The 19,043-nt window shown below is 41.6% G+C and overlaps 1 protein-coding gene across 1 annotated transcript; it reads left to right on the top strand.

Moving 5' to 3' along the window:
• Positions 1-12,679: 12,679 nt before the first annotated feature.
• LOC139449124 (multiple epidermal growth factor-like domains protein 10) lies at positions 12,680-18,306 on the top strand (the record flags this gene model as incomplete). Its single annotated transcript, XM_071230608.1, has 4 exons — positions 12,680-12,752; positions 13,356-14,354; positions 17,832-17,952; positions 18,186-18,306. Coding segments are annotated over 4 exons (1,314 nt in total), but the record flags the coding sequence as incomplete, so codon positions are not given.
• Positions 18,307-19,043: the final 737 nt, after the last annotated feature.

Genomic DNA, 19,043 nt, shown 5'->3' with positions numbered 1-19,043 from the left:
AATAATTACACACATGTGGAAGACATATAATATTTACCGTTAATATGATTACTATATGAAACTATGTGAGTTATTTGGAAGTGCATCTGGGAGAGAGCTGGGATGCATCACTCCATATGACCACCTACAAGTACATGCATCCTGCTTTGTCACACAGCAGTGAACATCAGACTGCATTATCATCGACAGTCCACTGCATGTTGTTATCACATGTGCCCATCAAAGGGCAATAGGTCATGTAGACTTTGATATCAGAGTCTCGCTTGCAAGCCGTATGAATAGCAAACTAGGCTTATGTTGTCAAAAGGAGTGTGTGATTAGTTTAAAACTGCATCATAAATGTTGCTATACAAATTATGTGAATGTCCTGTGCTGCACCTTTTGCGAACACCTGGTGTCATCCCTAATTTTAAGTAATACATCCACACAGTTTTCACCGCTTTTGTTGGCTTAAATGCCCAATAGTATTATGTATTTCAGTGGAGAAAAGACACTGTTTGTTCTCAAACGTTTGCTTTTTTTTCAATTTAAAGAGACAATGACAATACATTATAAACTCAGGCCAAGTATTGAATGGTCACATTTTATAGGACTGAAAAACAATTTTGTTGAAAACAAATACAGGTGTAGCGGCAACCTGTGGCCATTCTGCATACGGCCTTTTTTTAAAAGGACTTAAGAGCATTTAACACGGAAACGAGTATGACTATAAATTCAGAGCACCTGTATAGCGATACATTGTTTTATTACGTAGCGTTGTGTTTCGTGCAGTACTTGTGATGGCAAAGACCACATGCAATCACTACCGATAAAAAACAGAACCCTAACAATGAATGCGACCTAAACCCTTTCCATATTCACAAGAAACGCTATGTTAAAAAAGTCTATTGTACGGTTCCTACTGTATCATAAACGTGTGTTAATGAATCACTATGATATACCGTAACACAGCTACGACCATCATAGAAGCTGATACTGAATCTGCTCTCATCTGAGAACAGAACTGACGTTGATTTCACGGCTGATGACACCATAGCAAACGACCTTGGCAATGACATGGTTGCAGTGGGGACGTATTTGTGGATGAATGCAATCTGTTCCTTGCACTGGATATGCTAATGAAGATGTCTGTTGCATTTAAGTTTTCATATTTTAAAGGATTTGACTTTACTTCATCTTGCGTAGAACCAAGTTAACAAGATACCTGCCCTGACTCTCTGAGCATAATGCAACAGTCCCAGGGATCGGTACCTCTGTCGTGATCAATCTTCTGAAAACACTCTGGTAGACATAATAACGCGCTCCTACTTGACATTGACTACACCTGATCGGAAAATCCCCGAAATCAACGCATCGTTCAAATGCACATGTCACCTGCTATAGCTAATGATGCGTCCATACCCCGTCCAGATAATGACACTTGGGTGTGTGCAGTTGTTACCTTTCTGTGACCATGGACATACGTTTTAGGAAGTCTATTTCTGGTGTCACCCGCCGTGATCATGCTGGAATAGTGCTAATAACGGCGTAAAACCATACTCACTCACTTTAACATTTACATTGAATATATATAACACCAACGTTGGACAAAGCCATTTACACACAGCGATGTTAAGCTGGGTAGTAGTGGTGAAAGAAAATCAGGAACGATCCGTCATATGGTGGGTTGAAAATGCATTTCTGCATACAGATTAGCAAATATTGAAATTTAGATTATTTTCATTATAGGTTAAAATAACTGAATAACACTTTGAATTTAACCGAGCACATTGAAACCATTTTTTTCTCTTACTGTCGTCCTTATAGAACGTTCACTCTGTAATGTTCAATAATACGAGCTCGTATCAAGGACATCATTGGGAAAAACAGTTATCTCAGAGGCTGATGAAAGTCATACTACTGCGGAATGGGAAACTTTGACCTCCTACCAAAGTATGCACATTGTACCTTGTCATTGAATGAAACAATCACGGTTTTATTGTAAATAGATGTGTCATTTAATTTTAGATAAATGATTTTAAAACAGGAATATCACACGCCTATTCATGCAACTTAAGCAACTGTTAATCTGGTGTATATGTTGCTGTGCTATTGTCAAATATCCCTTAGAAATCCCTTTCAATTCCATAGTACATTCATGCAACTTGGCATTGAATAATTTTGTATGCAGTTGACACACTCGATTTCGTTAGCGTATCCTTATCGAGAAAAAAAATAAAGCGGGTGGAAATGTAATTGTGCAGCGTTTGAAATACTTGGTGACCTTGTGGCCGCCCCGACGTGTATTGCACGATACGTGGAAACATTTCCTGTCGATACATGTTTTGAATAATTCTTAGCTATGCGCCATATTCCTCGTCAACGGGAAATATGCTGGACCATGAATAAACATAAGATAATGAAATAAGTTGAGAGTATGCACCTCTGTCTAATGTTCGATCCACCAGAACACTTGAAACTGAAGCATGCGGCTTTTGCCTTATTGCCTGATGTACATTGAATTTAGCCACTGACGTGGTCCTTATTATGACTAATATGTAATGTCATCTTACTCCGCTTTTGAAATTCAAATGTCTCAAAAACTATTTATCTCAGGTTTGCTCTGAAGGGAATATCACGACTGCATTTCAATTTGATGTTTATGTTAAATATAATCAGATGAGCCATTGATAATGCATTGAAAATAATTCATTAAAACAATAAAATATATTCGTCTTTATTAAACCAAGCAAGTCACAGCTAGTTGTAATTTTATATTTCCAACATCAATAATACACAGAAGTTACAAGAGAAATATTTCCGGTGTCTTTCTATAGTTTGCTTTATGCATGCCTCCTGTCCTGAATGTGGAGTGTAAGTAGAGGGAAGACCACATAACAGGGACCTTCAACACCATACCGTGTGATGTGTACCTGGTGTCAATGATCTTGGTTTTGAGAAAATAAACATTTCACAGAAAATGTATTTATCATTTAATGGGTAACTTTCTCGACAGGATAAACCCAACGGAACAGAACGGCCATTGGGGCAATTCACAGGAAAATATGCAGACTTAAAAGGTCAGATGGGTACAAACAAATGTACTTGTCACAAGTGTAGGTAACGTTTAAAAGATTAATTACGAAGCAGTCTTAGCGAGGACCCTAGCGGGATCTACTTCCATGTATGTGTTTGTGTAATATAGTCAGTAAGTGTTCCCTAGAAAAGGTGAGCGTATACTGCCCCACGGGTGGCACCCGTCAATAATACACGTAAAGGCAAGTCAATTGTTCAACTGAAAAAAAACAAACACGGGAACATATGGTAAAAGTCAAATTAGGAACTGCATCGTACATATCTTTTGTCACTGATGCGTTACATTCAGAAATCTCCTCCTTAAGTCCACCATACACTTTTTGAAAGCCTTACTGAGACCTTGAATAAAATCAAGTCTTATGCCCCAAGGCAAGTGTGCAAAATACCACTGTAAAAATTGAATGCCCTCAACTGAAATTAATACACAATTCCGTCACTGTAACATTGTATACAGTATGTATTGATAACTACAACCAGATCTAAGTATATAACTCCGTCAAAGTAACAGTTTCTACATTGACAGTCCCGACTAGAGCTTAGTGTGTCATGTCGTCACTATAACACTGTATCCACTGACAGTCCTGACTTGAGCTTAGTGTGTCACGTCGTCACTATAACACTGTATATACTGACAGTCCTGACTAAAGCTGAGTGTCATGTCGACTTTAAAACACTGTATACACTGACAGACACGACTAGAGCTTAGTGTGTCATGTCGTCACTATAACACTGTATCCACTGACATTCCCGACTAAAACTTAGTGTGCCATGTCGTCACTATAACACTGTATCCACTGACAGTCCTGACTTGAGCTTAGTGTGTCATGTCGTCACTATAACACTGTATCCATGCCACTGACAGTCCCGTCTAGAGCTTAGTGTGTCATGTCGTCACTATAACACTGTATCCACTGACAGTCCTGACTTGAGCTTAGTGTGTCATGTCGTCACTATAACACTGTATCCACTGACAGTCCTGACTTGAGCTTAGTGTGTCATGTCGTCACTATAACACTGTATCCATGCCACTGACAGTCCCGTCTAGAGCTTAGTGTGTCATGTCGTCACTATAACACTGTATCCACTGACAGTCCCGTCTAGAGCTTAGTGTGTCATGTCGTCACTATAACACTGTATCCACTGACAGTCCTGAGTAGAGCTTAGTGTGTCATGTCGTCACTATAACACTGTATCCACTGACAGTCCCGACTAGAGCTTAGTGTGTCATGTCGTCACTATAACACTGTATACACCGACAGTCCTGACTAAAGCTTAGTGTCATATCTACTTTAAAACACTGTATACACTGACAGACACGACTAGAGCTTAGTGTGTCATGTCGTCTCTATAACACTTTATACACTGACAGTCCTGACTTGAGCTTAGTGTGCCATGTCGTCACTATAACACTGTATACACTGACTGTCCTTCTTTGAGCTTAGTGTGCCATGTCGTCACTGTAACACTGTATACACTGACAGTCCTGACTTGAGCTTAGTGTGTCATGTCGTCACTATAACACTGTATCCACTGACAGTCCTGACTTGAGCTTAGTGTGCCATGTCGTCTCTATAACACTGTATCCACTGACAGTCCTGACTTGAGCTTAGTGTGTCATGTCGTCACTATAACATTGTATACACTGACAGTCTTGAAGAGCTTGGTGTGCCATGTCGTCACTATAACACTGTATCCACTGACTGTCCTGACTTGAGCTTAGTGTGCCATGTCGTCACTATAACACTGTATCTACTGACAGTCCTGACTTGAGCTTAGTGTGTCATGTCGTCACTATAACACTGTATCCACTGACAGTCCTGACTTGAGCTTAGTGTGTCATGTCGTCACTATAACACTGTATCCATGCCACTGACAGTCCCGTCTAGAGCTTAGTGTGTCATGTCGTCACTATAACACTGTATCCACTGACAGTCCTGACTTGAGCTTAGTGTGTCATGTCGTCACTATAACACTGTATCCATGCCACTGACAGTCCTGACTAGAGCTTAGTGTGCCATGTCGTCACTATAACACTGTATCCACTGACAGTCCTGACGAGCTAAGTGTGTCATGTCGTCACTATAACACTGTATCCATGCCACTGACAGTCCTGACTTGAGCTTAGTGTGCCATGTCGTCACTATAACACTGTATCCACTGACAGTCCTGACTTGAGCTTAGTGTGTCATGTCGTCACTATAACACTGTATCCATGCCACTGACAGTCCCAACTAGAGCTAAGTGTGCCATGTCGTCACTATAACACTGTGTCCACTGACAGTCCTGACAAGCTAAGTGTGTCATGTCGTCACTATAACACTGTATCCATGCCACTGACAGTCCTGACTTGAGCTTAGTGTGCCATGTCGTCTCTATAACACAGTTTCCACTGACAGTCCTGACGAGCTTAGTGTGTCATGTCGTCACTATAACACTGTATCCACTGACAGTCCTGACTAGAGCTTAGTGTGCCATGTCGTCACTATAACACTGTATCCATTGACAGTCCTGACTTGAGCTTAGTGTGTCATACCGTCACTATAACACTGTATCCATGCCACTGACAGTCCTGACTAGAGCTTGGTGTGCCATGTCGTCACTATAACACTGTATCCACTGACTGTCCTGACTTGAGCTTAGTGTGCCATGTCGTCTCTATAACACTGTATCCACTGACAGTCCTGACTTGAGCTTAGTGTGCCATGTCGTCACTATAACACTGTATCCACTGACAGTCCTGACTTGAGCTTAGTGTGTCATGTCGTCACTATAACACTGTATCCACTGACAGTCCTGACTTGAGCTTAGTGTGCCATGTCGTCTCTATAACACTGTATATACTGACAGTCCTGAATAGAGCTTAGTGTGCCACGTCGTCACTATAACACTGTATCCACTGACAGTCCTGACTAGAGCTTAGTGTGTCATGCCGTCTCTATAACACTGTATATACTGACAGTCCTGACTAGAGCTTAGTGTGTCATGTCGTCACTATAACACTGTATCCACTGACAGTCCTGACTAGAGCTTAGTGTGCCATGTCGTCTCTATAACACTGTATACACTGACAGTCCTGACGAAAGCTGAGTGTCATGTCGACTTTAAAACACTGTATACACTGACAGACCCGACTAGAGCTTAGTGTGTCATGTCGTCACTATAACACTGTATCCACTGACAGTCCTGACTAGAGCTTAGTGTGCCATGTCGTCTCTATAACACTGTATCCACTGACAGTCCTGACTTGAGCTTAATGTGCCATGTCGTCACTATAACACTGTATCCACTGACAGTCCTGACTTGAGCTTAGTGTGCCATGTCGTCTCTATAACACTGTATCCACTGACAGTCCCGACTTGAGCTTAGTGTATCACGTCGTCACTATAACACTGTATACACTGACAGTCCTGACGAAAGCTGAGTGTCATGTCGACTTTAGAACACTGTATACACTGACAGACCCGACTAGAGCTTAGTGTGTCATGTCGTCACTATAACACTGTATCCACTGACAGTCCTGACTAGAGCTTAGTGTGCCATGTCGTCTCTATAACACTGTATCCACTGATAGTCCTGACTAAAGCTTAGTGTGCCTTGTCGTCACTATAACACTGTATCCACTGACAGTCCTGACTAGAGCTTAGTGTGCCATGTCGTTATCATAACACTGTATCCACTGACAGTCCTGACTTGAGCTTAATGTGCCATGTCGTCACTATAACATGGTATCCACTGACAGTCCTGACTTGAGCTTAATGTGCCATGTCGTCTCTATAACACTGTATCCACTGACAGTCCTGACTTGAGCTTAATGTGCCATGTCGTCACTATAACACTGTATACACTGACAGTCCTGACTAGAGCTTAGTGTGCCATGTCGTCACTATAACACTGTATACACTGACAGTCCTGACGAGCTAAGTGTGTCATGTCGTCACTATAACACTGTATCCATGCCACTGACAGTCCTGACTTGAGCTTAGTGTGCCATGTCGTCACTATAACACTGTATCCACTGACAGTCCTGACGAGCTAAGTGTGTCATGTCGTCACTATAACACTGTATCCATGCCACTGACAGTCCCGACTAGAGCTTAGTGTGCCATGTCGTCACTATAACACTGTATACACTGACAGTCCTGACGAGCTAAGTGTGTCATGTCGTCACTATAACACTGTATCCATGCCACTGACAGTCCTGACTTGAGCTTAGTGTGTCATGTCGTCTCTATAACACAGTTTCCACTGACAGTCCTGACTTGAGCTTAGTGTGTCATGTCGTCACTATAACACTGTATCCACTGACAGTCCTGACTAGAGCTTAGTGTGCCATGTCGTCATCATAACACTGTATCCACTGACAGTCCTGACTTGAGCTTAGTGTGCCATGTCGTCTCTATAACACTGTATCCACTGATAGTCCTGACTAAAGCTTAGTGTGTCATGTCGTCACTATAACACTGTATCCACTGACAGTCCTGACTAGAGCTTAGTGTGCCATGTCGTCATCATAACACTGTATCCACTGACAGTCCTGACTTGAGCTTAATGTGCCATGTCGTCACTATAACATGGTATCCACTGACAGTCCTGACTTGAGCTTAGTGTGCCATGTCGTCTCTATAACACTGTATCCACTGACAGTCCTGACTTGAGCTTAATGTGCCATGTCGTCACTATAACACTGTATACACTGACAGTCCTGACTAGAGCTCAGTGTGCCATGTCGTCACTATAACACTGTATACACTGACAGTCCTGACGAGCTAAGTGTGTCATGTCGTCACTATAACACTGTATCCATGCCACTGACAGTCCTGACTTGAGCTTAGTGTGCCATGTCGTCACTATAACACTGTATCCACTGACAGTCCTGACGAGCTAAGTGTGTCATGTCGTCACTATAACACTGTATCCATGCCACTGACAGTCCCGACTAGAGCTTAGTGTGCCATGTCGTCACTATAACACTGTATCCACTGACAGTCCTGACGAGCTAAGTGTGTCATGTCGTCACTATAACACTGTATCCATGCCACTGACAGTCCTGACTAGAGCTTAGTGTGCCATGTCGTCACTATAACACTGTATCCACTGACAGTCCTGACTAGAGCTTAGTGTGCCATGTCGTCATCATAACACTGTATCCACTGACAGTCCTGACTTGAGCTTAGTGTGCCATGTCGTCTCTGTAACACTGTATCCACTGATAGTCCTGACTAAAGCTTAGTGTGCCATGTCGTCACTATAACACTGTATCCACTGACAGTCCTGACTTGAGCTTAGTGTGCCATGTCGTCATCATAACACTGTATCCACTGACAGTCCTGACTTGAGCTTAATGTGCCATGTCGTCACTATAACATGGTATCCACTGACAGTCCTGACTTGAGCTTAGTGTGCCATGTCGTCTCTATAACACTGTATCCACTGACAGTTCTGACTTGAGCTTAATGTGCCATGTCGTCACTATAACACTGTATACACTGACAGTCCTGACTAGAGCTTAGTGTGCCATGTCGTCACTATAACACTGTATCCACTGACAGTCCTGACTTGAGCTTAGTGTGTCATGTCGTCACTATAACACTGTATCCATGCCACTGACAGTCCCGACTAGAGCTTAGTGTGCCATGTCGTCACTATAACACTGTATCCACTGACAGTCCTGACGAGCTAAGTGTGTCATGTCGTCACTATAACACTGTATCCATGCCACTGACAGTCCCGACTAGAGCTTAGTGTGCCATGTCGTCTCTATAACACAGTTTCCACTGACAGTCCTGACGAGCTTAGTGTGTCATGTCGTCACTATAACATTGTATCCACTGACAGTCCTGACTTGAGCTTAGTGTGCCATGTCGTCTCTATAACACTGTATCCACTGATAGTCCTGACTAAAGCTTAGTGTGCCATGTCGTCACTATAACACTGTATCCACTGACAGTCCTGACTAGAGCTTAGTGTGCCATGTCGTCATCATAACACTGTATCCACTGACAGTCCTGACTTGAGCTTAATGTGCCATGTCGTCACTATAACATGGTATCCACTGACAGTCCTGACTTGAGCTTAGTGTGCCATGTCGTCACTATAACACTGTATCCACTGACAGTCCTGACTTGAGCTTAATGTGCCATGTCGTCACTATAACACTGTATACACTGACAGTCCTGACTAGAGCTTAGTGTGCCATGTCGTCACTATAACACTGTATACACTGACAGTCCTGACGAGCTAAGTGTGTCATGTCGTCACTATAACACTGTATCCATGCCACTGACAGTCCTGACTTGAGCTTAGTGTGCCATGTCGTCACTATAACACTGTATCCACTGACAGTCCTGACGAGCTAAGTGTGTCATGTCGTCACTATAACACTGTATCCATGCCACTGACAGTCCCGACTAGAGCTTAGTGTGCCATGTCGTCACTATAACACTGTATCCACTGACAGTCCTGACGAGCTAAGTGTGTCATGTCTTCACTATAACACTGTATCCATGCCACTGACAGTCCTGACTTGAGCTTAGTGTGCCATGTCGTCTCTATAACACAGTTTCCACTGACAGTCCTGACTAGAGCTTAGTGTGTCATGTCGTCACTATAACACTGTATCCACTGACAGTCCTGACTAGAGCTTAGTGTGCCATGTCGTCACTATAACACTGTATCCACTGACAGTCCTGACTAGAGCTTAGTGTGTCATGCCGTCTCTATAACACTGTATATACTGACAGTCCTGACTAGAGCTTAGTGTGCCATGTCGTCACTATAACACTGTATACCCTGACAGTCCTGACTAGAGCTTAGTGTGCCATGTCGTCACTATAACACTGTATCCACTGACAGTCCCGACTTGAGCTTAGTGTGCCATGTCGTCTCTATAACACTGTATCCACTGACAGTCCTGAGTAGAGCTTAGTGTGTCATGTCGTCACTATAACACTGTATCCACTGATAGACCTGAGTAGAGCTTAGTGTGCCATGTCGTCACTATAACATTGTATACACTGACAGTCCTGACTAAAGCTGAGTGTCATATCTACTTTAAAACACTGTATACACTGACAGACACGACTAGAGCTTAGTGTGTCATGTTGTCACTATAACACTGTATCCACTGACAGTCCTGACTAGAGCTTAGTGTGCCATGTTGTCTCTATAACACTGTATCCACTGATAGTCCTGACTAAAGCTTAGTGTGCCATGTCGTCACTATAACACTGTATCCACTGACAGTCCTGACTTGAGCTTAATGTGCCATGTCGTCTCTATAACACTGTATCCACTGATAGTCCTGACTTGAGCTTAGTGTGCCATGTCGTCACTATAACACTGTATCGACTGACAGTGCTGACGAGCTAAATGTGTCATGTCGTCACTATAACACTGTATCCATGCCACTGACAGTCCTGACTTGAGCTTAGTGTGTCATGTCGTCACTATAACACTGTATCCACTGACAGTCCTGACTTGAGCTTAGTGTGTCATGTCGTCACTATAACACTGTATCCATGCCACTGACAGTCCCGACTAGAGCTTAGTGTGCCATGTCGTCACTATAACACTGTATCCACTGACAGTCCTGACGAGCTAAGTGTGTCATGTCGTCACTATAACACTGTATCCATGCCACTGACAGTCCTGACTTGAGCTTAGTGTGCCATGTCGTCTCTATAACACAGTTTCCACTGACAGTCCTGACGAGCTTAGTGTGTCATGTCGTCACTATAACACTGTATCCACTGACAGTCCTGACTAGAGCTTAGTGTGCCATGTCGTCACTATAACACTGTATCCACTGACAGTCCTGACTAGAGCTTAGTGTGTCATGCCGTCACTATAACACTGTATCCATGCCACTGACAGTCCCGACTAGAGCTTGGTGTGCCATGTCGTCACTATAACACTGTATCCACTGACTGTCCTGACTTGAGCTTAGTGTGCCATGTCGTCTCTATAACACTGTATCCACTGACAGTCCTGACTTGAGCTTAGTGTGTCATGTCGTCACTATAACACTGTATCCACTGACAGTCCTGACTTGAGCTTAGTGTGTCATGTCGTCACTATAACATTGTATCCACTGACAGTCCTGACTTGAGCTTAGTGTGTCATGTCGTCACTATAACACTGTATCCATGCCACTGACAGTCCCGACTAGAGCTTAGTGTGCCATGTCGTCACTATAACACTGTGTATACTGACAGTCCTGACTAGAGCTTAGTGCGTTATGTCGACTTTAAAACACGGTATACACTGACAGTCCCGACTAGAGCTTAGTGTGCCATGTCGTCACTATAACACTCTATCCACTGACAGTCCTGACTAGAGCTTATTGTGTCATGCCGTCTCTATAACACCGTATACACCAACTATCCTTCTTTGAGCTTAGTGTGTCATGTCGGCATATTATATTTATCTCTCATTACTTGGTTGTAGTCACACCATCTTAATAACAGTGTAACAATCTACACATATTTTTCAATAAACCAGAAATTGTTGTCCGTAACGTTGTATGCTTTCTACTGAACAAGTTCTTAAATGTCATCTCCGCTTATAGCTGCAAGATTACGGATGCGGCGTTAAGCACTAATTACTCACACTCTAGAATACAACTCAAGCAGTTACTGACTGACATTATCTTCCTAAACTGATAGTGGGTCCGGCCACCATATCATGTTACAAACACTTGAGTAACCCTAGGCTTGTCAAACTGATGTGCGAAATCCAGTGTCGTTGGTATCTGACGGTCAGCCACGTGGAATGAAATACACACTCAGCATGTTACTCCTCACAACCGTACCATAGGCAAATGTTAAACGATGACACTACAAGGGTTAACAACAACGCCTCTTTCAAACCAGGTGAAAAGAAATAATACATTATGAAACTGTATATACCATAACTTACAAGAAGAACTTATATGAACTGCAATTATATTTCGTGAACGCAGGCGCCTTAAAAGAAGAAATAGTTCCATCAAAGCAAATGAAAGAAAAGGAACATTGCCGAGAAAATTGTACAGTGAATGAAACCCTGTTAATCTGGACCGAGAACCTACCCTGCGGACGATTACACTAGGAACAGCCACCAAAGACTGGAACATTACTTTATCCGCATCATTTGATGATTCGGACGATTAAAGTTACTTTAGGATCCATTGAAAGCAAATATTGACATTATAATGGGAAAGGGTGAGGAATGCGATCACAGGAAGTAATTCGTTATATCTGTATATTTCATATATGTAAGTATATGTTCTGTAACCGTTCAGTGCACATATCCCATCCATACATCATGTGGTAGCAGTAATAAATTGCATAGTATTTTGATATGGATAGCATTATGATAGTTTATCAGTTTTCATTAGACACAACACATTTTTTCATGGACTGTTTCATTTTTACTTCCCCTTTTTAAGGAAGAATACAGTTAACCGGCAATACAAACTCGAATCCACACATCAGTCTGCATCTGTTAGCGTGATACACCACCACTGAAAATGTTCCTCTTTCATCACAAGTAAGTAGGATTAATAAATACCTATTTTCAGTAGCACGCTCTGTTTGTTTGAAGGAATTTATACTGATATGTATTTGTTTCCATTTTCAGACACGTCATACCTCCTTTTGCGATTGTATGTCTGGCATTGATTGTACTATCAATACGAGGTAAGTTTGTAAAATTTTCATAGTTTAATCTTGTTCTCTGCTCCATAACATCAGTATGTGAGTAATACAATATCTTCCCTAAAGATGTGGTTCTCAGAAGATATTGTCCCAAGAAAACAGATTCAATAATTGAAATAAGAGGTATCTAATTTTCAGTTAGACTACCCTAAATGTGAAAACCACAGAACTTTTTTCTCCTAATCAATTTATCTTCTTTATGAGATCAGTGTGTGTAAAGCATTATCGTTTTGGGAGGGAAAGGATCCCAATGTTCCAAGATCGCATCAACATGGATTCACATCTTAAGAAAGCCCATTTACGGCTTAACAAACTATGGCTATCCCTTTTTCATCTCGGATGTGTCAATATTATGTGTATATTCAGCATAGAAAAATCAATATCAACAACTTAGAACTAAGTTTTTATTTGTATCATACATGTAAGTATCTATGTAATTTACATAACATACATGCTAGGTGTTAATCATACTCTAATTCTAAGGAGTTCAAGGCGAAGGGTATCATCCGTAATTACATTATGGTAATAACAGGTTAAAAACAACATCTCAAACAAGCGCATTTTTGCCCCTTTTTATTTTTTCAGAGATACCATGTGAAAATGGTCAGCACTGTCGAGGCTGTGACAGGGATGGAGACTGTTCAACACAGTGTGAACGTGGATACTTTGGCAGGAAGTGCTGGTCAGAGTGCAGCAGCAGATGCACACATAAGTCGTGTCACCTCACAGCCATAGGCATCGAGACATGCACGGAGGGATGTGTTCCAGGATTCCAGGGCACAAGCTGCAAGATACCATGTGGCAACCCTGGGAAACAGTGTACGGAGTGTGAAGGTGGATGTGATGGCGGGTACTGCATGACTCCTACATCTTGTGTTTCTGAATGTGTTGACTCCTACTATGGCCTTGACTGTAAGAACTGTTCTGAGAGTTGTAAATCATGTAACAGGTCCACAGGGATATGTGACTATTGTCATGATCCATACAGAGGTCTGAACTGTGAGATGTCATGTGAGAACTGTCTAGGATCGTGTGTCTCTGGATGTGAAGGAGGCTGTAAAGCAGGCTCCTATGGTCTTTGGTGTGATGAGGTGTGCAGTGAAAACTGCCGTCCTGGTCCCGACAGAGATGCAGTTTCTATCTTGGAATGTGACACAAATACCACCTTCAATTGCATCCCTAAATGCGACAAAACAGGAGATTGTATCCACGGTTGTAACGTCGGATGGTATGGTACTAACTGCTCATCTCGATGTAGTTCAAGGTGTGCAAATATGAGCTGCGATGAGTATGGAGCGTGTGCAGATGGTTGTGCCCCAGGGTATAATGGGACTGACTGCTCATGCTATGAGAACTGCATCGATCATGTTTGTTACAATGAGAGTGGCACCTGTGCGAACGGGTGCATCAACGGTTACTATGGTGGATTTTGTAACGCCACCTGTGAGATCTGTCTTGACGGCATATGTGATCAGAAATTTGGAACCTGCATCAGAGAAGGTAATTTTACTGACAGTACATGTAAATCTACCTGTACACATGATTGTCCCTTAGATGTTTGTCTTTCAGGTAGTTCTTGTAAAGGTATGTTCTTGAAATATTAACATAATTTTGCACATGTAAGAATATATTTTCCTAAAAAACAACAACCGCAAAGCCCGATTTGTGTGAGGCAGAAAAATACATTTATTCAAGGAACCGTACAAGGTATTTAGCCAAAATGGTGTTGAGAGAAAAAGTGGTGATTGTAGTCATCTCAGTTATCGGTACATAGGAAAAGTCCATGGTGAAGGACAACTGCCATCCATAACGCGTATCTCCTCCTTTGGAATCGATAGCGACCTGACATCTCCTGCCCACGAAAGAGAAGAGTTTGCGAATAACATTCTAGGAAATGGTAGCCCACTCGGCATGCAAGACAAAAGCCAAGTGCTTCTACGTCTGGGGTTGTGGTTGACGTAGGCGTAGCCGTCTATCCAATTAATCCCAAAGGTGCTCTCTCGGGCTCACGTCCGGGGATCTGGAGGGTAAGGGGAGAACATCAACGTTGTTGTTGTGCAGACAGGCTCTTGTGATCCGTGCTGTATGTGGACGAGCGTTGTCCTGCTGGAATACACCGTTGCCGTTGGATGCAATTGGGAGGACGTGTGATAGTAGAATTTCGTTGATATTGTTGATTGCCCTGGATATGGACCAAACCTGTCCTGCCATGATGATAGATAGCTACCCACATCATAACGCTATCCCCTACACACCTGTCCACTTTCTGATCACGTTTTGACCGATGCTGTTGAAACCGATCCCATAGCCTTGTGGTGGTGCTGGGCGCTACATTGAAAACCCTGGCTACAGCTGATCGGGGCTGATGACGTTGTTTATTTGCACTTCTTTTAATCCTGTCATGGCCCTTTTGTTAATTCACCTGGTGCGGTTTTTTTCGGATCGTACGTGTTTCCCGACTTATGGTTTGCATGTCCTTGTTGTGATCATTTTGATCCGGGAAATTTGTCACTGGCACTATGACACATTAAACCTCTTCATTTAGCACCTCTTGGTCCGCTAATTCTGCTGTTATGGTAAAAAATAAAAAAATATCAGTTTTGCGTTACTTTTTCTGAAGAGTATAAATGGGTATGGATGGGGTGGGAAAATGCTTTTTTAAATATATTGAGGGGTCTGGCAGATGATATGAGATGAACATCTCATTTCCAAATTCCAAAAGTGCAATTCAGTCGCATCTTGAATGAACCATTTTATTCAGAGATTTAATGTATGACTTTCAGCTATAATTTGACAGCCCACAGTTGTGTGATGATTGTAAAACTGTAATATATTAATATCTCATGTGTCGAGTGAAATATTAAGTTTCTCCCATCGAGTGACGGGGGAAAAGGAAACGTTTCCACGAGTGGCGCCACGAGATGAGAGAAACATGATATTTCACGAGACATATGAAATATCCGGTTTATTATTTACATTTTGTGTAAATGTCTACCGGAAAAGTAAATTATTTCAGTAAAATCGTAAAACCTTGTGACGTAAATTCTCCCTACCTAACACACAGGTCCCGTTCACCCTTGTCTTTTGTGACTTAAAGAGTAGTTTTATGTTTGCAAAATCTTAAACAATATAAACAAAAGTATAAAAAAATATTAAGGGTCACGAAAACTCTTTATTACACATTTAGATATTATGATTCTATACAAAATCAACTTAAACAAAAATATATTCTTGAAAACTAGGAGACCGCTGATGGAAGCGAAACTATACGCGCTGGTCAAGTAGCAAAAATGGCGCTCTGCGAAACGAACAAGTTAAATGAGAAATCTAGTTAATAAAGAAACAATGTGTGTGTTAGAGAATGTATTACTTCTCGTCAGAATATGGCTGAAATATTGCCGATGTGACGTTAAATATTAACTCACTCACTCACTCAAGAAATAATATTAACTCCATACCTGACCATCTGTCATTACTTTGCCTTGTTCATGTGGAACTAACGTAAAATATAAAGGATGTCAACAGTTTGTGTTCGGACTAGAAACTTAAGATAAAGGGAGACAATTTAAGGGAAGGAAACTCCGAAAACTGAACTCAATTTCTTTCACAATGAAGTATATAATAATATTTGAACACCTCAGTGTTATATGCGTCATAGTCCTAGGTGAATTTTGGGCTATTCACGTCACATATCAAGGACAACAGGTTTGATAGAAACAACCCAGGTAAGTATTTACAGTAACTTAATCACTTTATGGAGGTGCTCCAAATTAGGGTCCATATAAGGTCTTTGTTACGGTATGACTTATTTTACCGCAACTATTTCTTATGAAGATATTGTGGAGTACAATGTGATTAGTTATGATCTGTCGGGAGAATTAGAGTATATGTCGAGAGATCCGTTCCAAATCTTTTGAAAGCAGTAGTTGGTCATTTCCAAGAATAACATATGCCATGTCATAGTTGTTACAATTTTGTACCTGCTATATATCCCTTTGATAGATTGTTCTTAAAAGATGGTTACCTGCTATTGGCAGTCTAATTAATCCTCAAGGCCAGTTACACAAACATGATATGTTCATTTAAACTCAGACAGATAAACACATCCTTAGAATGGGATATTCATGTGGTCTTAAGGAACCTTAATCAAAAGTGCAGGTCACTTGAAATAGTATATGTAGAATAGTTCGGCCTCTACATAAGGAACCCATGTGATGGAAAGGCAAACATAGATGATCGAGGCATGTGATTGACTAAACCGGACGGCAAAGGTGAAAAGACAGGACGCACAAATAAGATGTTGCAAGGTCAGAGACGTAATTGCTGTAAATAAGGTTATGTTTCGTCAAGGATAAATTATCCAGGATTATTGACCAGTTACAATGCCTAAGCTGTTTGTAGAATATAATAGAAATTACCCCTTAGATGTCCTCATTCCCATGAAACGTATATATACGTTCGTTTAGGCGTCAAATTTTCCCTTTGGGAACTTCTTCCCTTCTCACTTCTGAGTATTGACGTTTTTTTTTAAATCAGCAGGTGGTCAGCCGAAGATGGATATCAAGTATATCGTAACAGGACTGTCAGCATTGCTTGTTCTTACTGGCATCCTGTGTGCATTTTGCATTCGAAAATGCTGGTCGAAAAGAAGGTGAGTCCACTTGCACAAGTGGTTTAATGGTAGAGCGTCCGCCCGGAGAATTGAAGGTCCGGGGTTCGATCCCCGGCCGCGTCAATCCAAAAGATGTTAAAAGATGGTACTTATTGTTGTCTGGCGCTCGGCATTAAGAGGCTAAAGCAAGGACTGGTACACTGTTTCTGAGTTGGGTATTCATGTTAAACTGTGGCATGGAATCTCAGTTGGCTAGCACTAAAATTCGGCATCAGTCCGGACTAGTACAAACAGCCAAACACACACACACACACACACACACAAACACACACACACACACACACACACACACACACTGTATAAGTGCAAATATCTTGGACACGACGTTACATTCCATTTCACCTCACCTCACGTCCTCGGTTTAACACTTCCTTTGGTGTTTTCCTCAGAGCCTACACCTGAAAGCCTAAAAGTGACAATTATCGGAACAGCAGTAGCGTGTATGATTTGTCTTGCTGGTATCATTGTCGCCATATGCATTGGTTACCTCGAACGTTGCTACGTCAAATGGTTAATATTCAATTCTTATTTAAAAACAATGTTCTGTAATATTTAGCATGTCTTCTGTTTCCTCTGGGCAAAATAAGAAAACGTCATAATGATCTAATCCATACGATTACCAAAACAAAACGTAATGCGTACTGAATACGCATTTACATTTAGTTAAGAGCGTTGATTTGTAAAATAATTTTCCTATGTCTTATTAGACAATGTCTATAAACAAAAATGATCTTTTTGTGTAGGAAAGAGACTGATGATGAAGAAGAGGAATGTCCAGTAGAACAGCTGGAAGTACGCCACTACGAGCTTATGGATTTTGATCCTGATAAAAATGAAACAGGCCCTGTGATAGTATTTCTTTAGTGGATGTTCACGTCACATAGTGTTTGTTTGCTTGTTATGAAACACGGACACAAAAGTCTCTTGCTTTGTAAATTAATAATGGCATCCTTTTGGAAGATTAATAGAAAGGATTAAAATTCAATTTCTGATCATGAAATTCTGCTGTTAATAATTGTTTCTTTCACATTATCTTAAGGTTCCTAAGTCAACTGTAAGCATGTAAATGGATGAGTGGAGGTGTGATGTAAATAACCATCTAAGAACTAAAGTCACTCGCGAGAATTTTACGATATGCATAAGGAAACTATTAAATATGAATCGTCAATGCAAGAAAATAACCAGCCTTGGATATTCGCCGAAACGGATTTCATTTGGCTTCAAGGGCAAAATAGCTGTGAACATCTATTGGAATGGCCACTGAAAATCGTTGATGACACCAGGTATTCGCGAAAGGGTCAGCAGGCGACTATTAGCATATATTAGCATATTATTAACAGTATGGTGATATTTCAATTGCTTTCAATTGCTTTGTATATTGGTGGCATGTTTCTCCTTGTAGTGGTCCTAAGTACCAGATCTGTTCTGTTATCAAAGAGACTGCCTCCGTGGTCTGGTGGTATAGCTTCCGCCCGGAGAGTGGAAGTTGCGGAGTTCCATTCCCGGCCGCATCATGACAAAAGACCTAAAAAGAATGTACGTTTTTGTTATCCTGTCTGGCGGTCGGCATAAAGGGGCTAAAACCAGGACTGGTCCCTATC

The sequence above is a fragment of the Haliotis cracherodii genome, unplaced genomic scaffold (genome assembly GCF_022045235.1).
Source record: "Haliotis cracherodii isolate W230 unplaced genomic scaffold, xgHalCrac1.p SCAF_7, whole genome shotgun sequence".
NCBI lineage: Eukaryota > Metazoa > Mollusca > Gastropoda > Lepetellida > Haliotidae > Haliotis > Haliotis cracherodii.
This window is presented reverse-complemented; position numbering and strand designations above follow the sequence as displayed.